General features: G+C 25.2%; 1 protein-coding gene across 1 annotated transcript; it reads right to left on the minus strand.

The window, feature by feature from the left end:
• Positions 1-405: 405 nt before the first annotated feature.
• LOC110608493 (transcription factor MYB20) lies at positions 406-2347 on the minus strand. The gene is made up of 3 exons (XM_021747735.2): positions 2065-2347; positions 1831-1960; positions 406-1318 (listed from the first exon to the last, which is right to left on the minus strand). Exons 1-3 carry the CDS (start codon positions 2195-2197, stop codon positions 643-645), a joined length of 939 nt encoding a protein of 312 aa, XP_021603427.1. The 5' UTR covers positions 2198-2347; the 3' UTR covers positions 406-642.
• Positions 2348-8303: the final 5956 nt, after the last annotated feature.

Here is an 8303-nt window from a genome sequence, read left to right on the forward strand (position 1 = left end):
TATTAACCAAATATTATTAATTAAAACTTTCAGAATCTAATCTTTATAAATTAATTAAGCCTATCAATTCAAAAAATTTAATAGCTAGGCACGAAACCGTTTAAGTAAAATATGTGTACGAATATATATAAATTTTTAACAGAAAACCTCTTTTGGTAATTATAATTTAAACAAAAATTAGATTTTTCAACTTGCCAAAAAAATTAGAAAAAATGCAACAAATTAGAGCCATGGATTCCATATTTGCAACTAAAAGCTAGTCTTATTAATAACTTTCAATGTAATTTGTATTTAAATAGTTTCTTTTTATACGTAGTTAAATAGTCTTTTTTTTTAACACTAAAATTTTACAAATTGTTATTAAGAAAATTAAAATTGTAATAAGTTCCACTCAATACAATAAAAAAACAAAAACAATAAATAATTGATTGATATAGAAAAGTTTTAATTTTCACCTTTATTGTAATTTCCTCCTCTAAAGGAGTAAAGAAAAAAAGAGGAAATAATTAAGAAGGGCAAATCAAACATGGGATTACTCCATATTCTTGATTTATTATCTTTGTCTGTAGCAACTAACAAACAAGCTACAAGTAAGCCCCACAAGTGGTCGTTTCATTTTTTGTTTTTTAATTTTTATTGAAATTACAGGATCCCGTACGTCCAAGATTCTTGATCCAAAACCATTCTTGGGCACTGATTGATAGGAGGGGGATGGTGATCAATAGCAGCTGCTTGCTTTCTATCAGAATCGGCGTCATTCATTAACAAATCCCAACAACTACTCAAGTCATCACCCCACAGGTCGATGTCATTATCAGGCCACTCAAAATCTGAGAATTGAAGATCTTCAAGAAAGTTATTGTTGGAGCCATGGGAAGATGATGAAGGTGAAGAAGAAGAAGTTGTTGATGAAGAAGAAGCTGCACAGGGAACCAACATTTCGTGAGGTTCAATCAAGGGAACTTCATCTACGCAGAACCCATTATTCATTAGCTCCATTGTCTCAAATGTGCTTCTTATGCTTTTATCTTCCTCTACCCTAGATTCTTCGGTAATGCTTGATTGTATAGAGGTTTCTGTTTCCTTTTTGTGTTCCAGTTCAGGTTCAGGCATGGCAATAGTGGAGCAGGATTGTGCTTGTTTCTGTTCTTGCACTTGTTGTGGTTCTTGAGGCTGTGATGTTTCAGTAGTAGGAAGTTGCTTGTGGGTGAGAGGATCAATGCCCATTTTCCTTAGTTTTTTCTTGATGTGGGTATTCCAGTGATTCTTGATTTCATTATCAGTTCTTCCAGGTAGATGAGATGCAATCTTGGACCATCTGCCAACAAGCAAGAAAATTTCTCCACCATCATTAACAAAATTTATATAATAAAGGAAAAAAAAAAAAAAGGAGAAAATGGTAGATGACTAAATTGATGATGAGGGGACACACACTCGGGACCACTTCAAAAGAAGAGTGGATTACTTGTATTATGGCCACTAGCTATAAGGGTCCCATTTTAGAGAAGCATGTCCAGAGCTTGGAGATTAAGACACATCAAAATAATTTTGAGGAGGAAAACGTATTATGATTTGAATTGCTAGTTTCTTATATTATAAGCATGTGTATAATGAAATAAATAAGGCTAATTCTGTTTTAATGCATTAAACAAATTCTGAAAGTTTTTTATTTTCATAAATTTAGAAGGGGATAACAATTTTCATGTCGTTTTATAACTTTAAGTTGGTGCAAAGAGGAATTTTACCAACCCAAGTCATGACAAAAGTTAAGTGCAGAATAATCAATTCAGCTTTGGAACAGAGGAAGAAGGAAGGGAAAGAGAAAGAAACCTGTTGCCAAGCTGAGCATGGAGATCAATGACCATTTTCTCTTCATATTCTGATAAAAGACCTCTCTTTAAATCAGGCCTTAAATAATTAGTCCATCTCAGCCTGCAACTTTTTCCACACCTTAATAATCCTGCAATGGCACACCAAACCATTAACCATCCTGATAGAGTAATCTGGTAGCTTTTCCAATTCATTTTCAAGAAAAGCAAAGGCAGCTAAAAGAAATCAAGAAACCTGCAAGCTTAGGAACAGCTCTCCAGCAGCATTGGCCATTAGTGAGGATGAAGTTGATGAGTTTCTTATCCTCCTCTGCTGTCCATGGACCTTTCTTCAACCCAACTTTGTCACAGCAAGGTTGCCTACCCATCTTCCTTCAACACCAGAATTTTCCCACAAACAAAGAAACAAAGCTGATGGGAAGGGAAGAGCTTCAACAGAAGAGAAGAGAAGAGAGTCTTGATTGTTGAAAGATACAGAGATATGATGAGCAGAGGTAGAGAATATGCCCATATGGTCACTTACTACCTACTTATATATAAACCAGCCCTCTTCATGGACTTTCTCTTCCCTCTTAATAAATATATATTTTTTAATTTTTTTCGTAAAAAAAAAGGTTAATTAATTAATTTGTTTGTTTCGGAAATTAAAGGAGAAAAAAAAAATCAAAGTGTCAATCCTGTGGCTAAGTACACGTGTACCTAAATGAGACGACGCGTAACACACGTGCGAGGGTCCTCTTCAGAAAGCGCCAGCTCATCCACCTTTCTTTGCTTGAGTTAGAAGCGTGAGATTACTAGGACTGCTACTCCACCCCACACTCACACCTCATCACCTATGTTTAAAACCAAACTCAGATACAATTTTTTCTTTTTTTTGTTCTTTACTTTTTACAGTTGAAATATAAATTTAAATCTGGAAAATATTAACTTTAAGTATAAAATTATAACTTATCATGTTCGAAACAATTACTCTGTAAAAAAGGTAAAATAAAAATTTTAATTTCTTTTAATTTTCTTTTTCTTTTTCTTTTTTCTTATACGTTAGAATTAAAGGGTTAACTAAAGCTTAAGCCAACATTTCCTGCATCAGGATAATGTCGTGTGTAAGAAATTGTTTGTTCTGTACTTCAGTAGTACAAAGAAAAGGTCTTCTTCATAAATTCTTGCTTTGACATATCTGTTCTTCAATTTATTGTTCAACAATTAATGATTTCAATTTAAAAATGTAGAAATAAAAAAAACAAATAATGTATATTTATTTATAAATTTATTAATGTAACTAAAAAAATTGTTATAATCATGTGGTTCTATCACAAACAAAATATAATTCTTTTTTTAAAAATATTTCTTAATGTTTTTTTTTTTCTTTAAAAAGAGAAGTATATATACATATACATGTCTGTGTGCCTAAATTTACCAGTATAATATATGTCTCCATTATTATTAAACATTATTGATAATCAAAAATTTTATTATCTAATTTTTGAATATTATTATTTTTAAAAAGTCAGTTTTTATATTTTTAAAAATTTATTAAAATATTTTTATTTTTTTCCATCAATAAAATAATTTTTTTATCTATTTTTGTCGTTAAAATATAGTGAAAAAATTAAATTGCTCATCTTATAAAATAGTCATTCCGTCTATTTCTGATGTTAAAAATATAATAAAACATTAAATAATCTTCATTCTCCTTCTTCTTCATCTTTTTCATCTTTTTCTTTTAAGAGGAGAGACTATTTTGTTAACGAAGAGAAAAGATAAAGATATTTAAATAAATTTTATAAAAAATTAATAAATTTTAAAAAATAGAGAGATTGATTTATTAATAATAACAATATTTAAAAATTAAATAAAAAGTTTTATTTAAGGGTGAAATTGAATTTTAAAAATTTTTTCTATTTTTTTTAAATAAATGAAATAATTATTTCGTTGATAAAAATAAAATATAAAAATATTTTAATAAATTTTAAAAAATATAAAGATTAACTGATAATAATAAAAATACTGAAAAATTAAATAGTAAATTTTTGTTAGTAATTTCAATTTGTATGATGTGTTTCGGTCATCCACCTCCTCAACCTCCTCCTTCTTCTCTTTGTTACCAGTCATCTTCTGGCCAACCTTGATACCGACCCTACTTTGCTCCCAACTCCAGCATATGTGGTATTTCATATTCCGTTGAAATGAGTTTGGTTGCCAATCATGGGATTGGTGATTTTGGTCTTATTAGGGTTGCAATTTCAAAATTCCAACAAAGAGACCCTCTTACAAGTGCCACAACTTTGTCACAGTAATAAAAATTTCATCAGGATTTCAATTCTTTTTTTTGACGAGATCCTTTCAAATGTTGGAAGATAAGTATATACTGTTTGAGAAGAGTTGCGATGAGGGTTAATTTTAATTGATTAAATTTACTCATTATCACCTTTAGTTTCATTTTAAGCAACGCAATGCAATTGTTAATTAGCCAATTCCAGACATGATATCCCTCCCACTGTTTTTTTTCTTTTTTTCGTTTTTTGTTATTTTGATGTCAAAGTCAGTGCTTTGTTTTGCTAAATAAAAAATAAAAATATTTTAATTGATAATCTATTTTATTATATATTATTATAATATAATAGCTGCAAGATGTTCAAAAGCTAATTAAATGTGATATTCATTCAGTTGAATCTTCATCAGAAATTTGACTGGGATAAATAATGGTTCATGGGTTAATAATTACTTTGACCATTTATAGAAATTTGCAAGAATATGAGTCTACAGAAAATCTTTAGCTTGATGCTGTTGTGGCTTCAATTCCAGGTAAACTTATTTATATTCGAATCAAATATAAGATATGATGGAATAATATTGTTTTAAAAAAAATAATTTATATATTTTCTAAATATGATAATTATCTAAATAAATAATTTTTTTATCAATGGAAAGGATGAAATCCATAATATGATAGAACAAAATTGATGATTAAAAAGTCATAAAATTAAAACAAAGATAATACATTCAAAGGAAAAATATAATCTCATTAATTATAAACAATTATTTACACTTGACAAAGGCTATCAAACCCTAATCTTTTCGATCACATAACATTTTTAATAATTAATATATATATAAATATAGCAGCCACACGATTTCTAGAAAGCCCACGTGCAATTTTCTTTTTCTTGTTTTGTTTTTTTAGGGTTTACTTATGTGCAAAAGAAACTCAAGTCAATAAAAAAAAAAAATCATCGTACGCGCTTTTAATTAATTTGTTTGGGGGACGAAATTTAATGGATAAAAATTCTTAATCCTTGTTTAGAATATTAAATTTTTGAAAAAATTTTAAAAAAATAAAAATTTTTTCCTAAATTTTTATATTTAACAAAATTAATTCAATTTCTAAAAATTAATTTTAAATTAAAAGTAAATCTTATTAAAATTGTTAAAATTATATAAAAAATAATTTTACTTAAAGTTATTTACATCACTATTACTTAATTAGCCATTGAAAATTATTTTTATTTTTTTACTTTTAATTTTTTTTTTTTTTTAATTAATAATTACTTTTTATAAAAATTATTTTAATTTAATAGTAATTATTAATATTTAATGTATTTAATATTAATATTAAAAAATTAATATATTATTTTATTAATTAAAACGTAATTTTTATATTTTCAATAATAAAAATTATATAAAATTCAGAATTTAAATATTATAAAAATATTCATAATAATTTTTCAATGAATGTGATAAAAAAATTATTGTTATTTATAAAAATAAATATTTTTATTTAAAAATAATAAAAATATGAATAAATTAAATTAATTTAAATTTTATTATTAATTTATCTACTATAAAAAATTCAATTAAGTTTTATTACATTTAAATTGATTTTAAGAAAATGAATTTTTTTATTAATAGAAATAAATTAAATTTTATTGATAAAATTTAATTTTTTTTGAAGAATTAAATACCAAACGATTGCTAATTTTGACATCTATTGCAGGCGTTTGATTCCCGCAATTGCATGCAAAGGTGAGTGACATGAGTGGGTCTATTTCCAACATTATGGATTTTTCGTGGATTTCAACTCTTCACACACGATTATGAGAGAGCCATTTATCCACTGTGACTCTCATTGTCGTACGCCCAAAAAGTCTAATATATAGAATTAATACTCCATTTTGTTTTTAAATATTTTCCTCCATTAAATTTCTCAAAAAACATAATAAATTAAATCCGATTAATTCATCACCGTCATATCACTTAAACACAACATAAAATTTAAAATATTAAACGATAATTCTTTTAGTACAAAATATAAATTAAAAAATATTAAAAAGCACTATATATATATATATAAATTAACATATAAAATAGTTATTTAATTAAAATATAAACGATTAAATAATTTATTTTCTATCACTTTCAAATTTTATCTAATAATAAATTTAAAAAATTTTAAATTTTACTTTAATTTTTATTTTAAAAAAATATTTATTTTCTATATGAAAAAAGAAAAGTAACTTATTTTCTAGACTGTATGATAGACTAATGTAATTTTTGTGAAAATAAAAATTGACTATCCATAATAATTTGACCAAATTCTAAAACTTGTTCTTCATCGGAATGAACGGCGCATGTAACTTTTCTCGAGTTTATCCGTACAATCACACGTGTCATATCATAATCTTTTAACCAGTTAAGAACCTCTCTAAGCCCACAGTCTTTGCCAAACCTAGAGAAACGATACCTTCTCTGTAGCCAATTAACCAGCAATGAACCTATCTGAAGAATTTATGGTGTAAATAATATCATTTTTGTAACATTCTAAATATTATTGTATTTTAAAGTTTAAATAATAATATTATTGTAATATGGTAAAATTATCGCATTAATCCTATTAAGATAACGGTTTAATAATTATTTAAAATTATTTAAAAAATTAATTTTTTATTATATATATAATAATATATTTTAATTAAAATTTTATTTTTATATTTAATAAAATTATAATTTTAATAATATTTTTTATTTACTATAAAAAATAATTAAACTGCTCTACTATGTTTAGTAGTGAAAGTGTATGTAACGAATTTTAAACTATTATTATTAATTTTAAACTATTATTATTAATAATATTTCAGTTTATATTTATTTTTTTAAATTTATTTTTTAGTAATATTTAAGAAGATATTTAATTTAATTTAATTTTTATTTTTATTTAAATTAATTTAAATTTTATATTGATATGATTTAAAAAAATAAAATAAAAAATTATTATTTATTTTAATAAAAAATTTTAGCTATTATTTTTATTTTAAAACTAAATATAAACTGAAATGTCTGATGCAATTTAGATAAAACTTTATACATATAGTGCTGAAATTAATTAGTCAATTAATGCAATGTTTTTTTTTTTTTTAAAAAGTCCCTCTCAAAACATATTTTAATTAGCGTGTTAACAAAATAATGTAAAATCTCAAGTTTATGGACTATATATTAAAAAAAAAGTGAATTTTACTATTTATAATATATATTAAACAATCAAATCTGCCATAGGAGCTAGGTCGTCCCTGTCTTATGAATGATGCATCCATGATAGGCATCTAAGCTTACCTCACCACACTTTCTTCATTTTTCTCTACGCAATTTTATTAAAATTATTTTAATCCGTAAATTTATTTTGGTGTTTGATTAATTAACCTTTAAAAATAAATTCTCGTTTGTTTCATAAAATATTTTTTACTACTCGGAACATTCAAGAATATCAATTGATGAAAATATTTTTCTAATTAAAGATAAATTTAAGTTATTTTAATGAAAATATTTTTTTTAAAAAAATAATAAGTTATTTTTTATATTTTAAAAATTTATTTAATATTTTTATATATGCATTAGTTAATATAATTTATTTTTTAAAATTAAAATAAAATAAAAATATTTTCTAAATAGAAGGTATATTTTACCTAAAAATCTCACTTTCTAATTAAGCCTCCCCATAATAGTTTTATCGTTGTTTTTAACATGTTTACTTTATTTGGTGTCTTCTTTTTTTTTTTCAAAAACCAAGTTTCCCATTTAAATGTAAAATAATTAAAAAAAAACATTTTGAGGTCATTCAAACGTGGGCATGCGGCGAGAAACAGGGAGGAGGACGCGGTTTTCAGTTCATATTAAAGGTATGAGAGAGAGAGATAGTGGATATTTGCCAATAATTAAGACAGGAAAATTTGAAGTTAGAAAGGCACTGAACTATTGACTAATGAGCAAACAACATCTTTCTGATTTGTTTCTATGTTGTCCCACTAATGTTTGTTCCTAAGTGGGTCATTTCATGTTGGGAATGTTCATAATTCACAGCTAATTAACCCAATTTACATGGTTTGTATTAATTATTTTGGATGTTTCTTATCAAGATTTTAGCTGAAATGGGAATTATCCTTAATATACATTACTCATCTAATATATAAATAAATCTCGGGA

This window comes from Manihot esculenta, chromosome 2 (assembly GCF_001659605.2).
Source record: "Manihot esculenta cultivar AM560-2 chromosome 2, M.esculenta_v8, whole genome shotgun sequence".
Taxonomy (NCBI): domain Eukaryota; kingdom Viridiplantae; phylum Streptophyta; class Magnoliopsida; order Malpighiales; family Euphorbiaceae; genus Manihot; species Manihot esculenta.

What these genes read in the sequence shown, in the direction of transcription:
- LOC110608493 (XM_021747735.2), bottom strand. Translation starts at nt 2,197, where the DNA reads ATGGGTAGGCAACCTTGCTGTGACAAAGTTGGGTTGAAGAAAGGTCCA. An exon ending in AGCTGTTCCTAAGCTTGCAG is followed by an intron (nt 1,961 to 2,064) that starts GTTTCTTGATTT and finishes GTGCCATTGCAG; the next exon opens with GATTATTAAGGTGTGGAAAA. An exon ending in CATGCTCAGCTTGGCAACAG is followed by an intron (nt 1,319 to 1,830) that starts GTTTCTTTCTCT and finishes GCTTGTTGGCAG; the next exon opens with ATGGTCCAAGATTGCATCTC.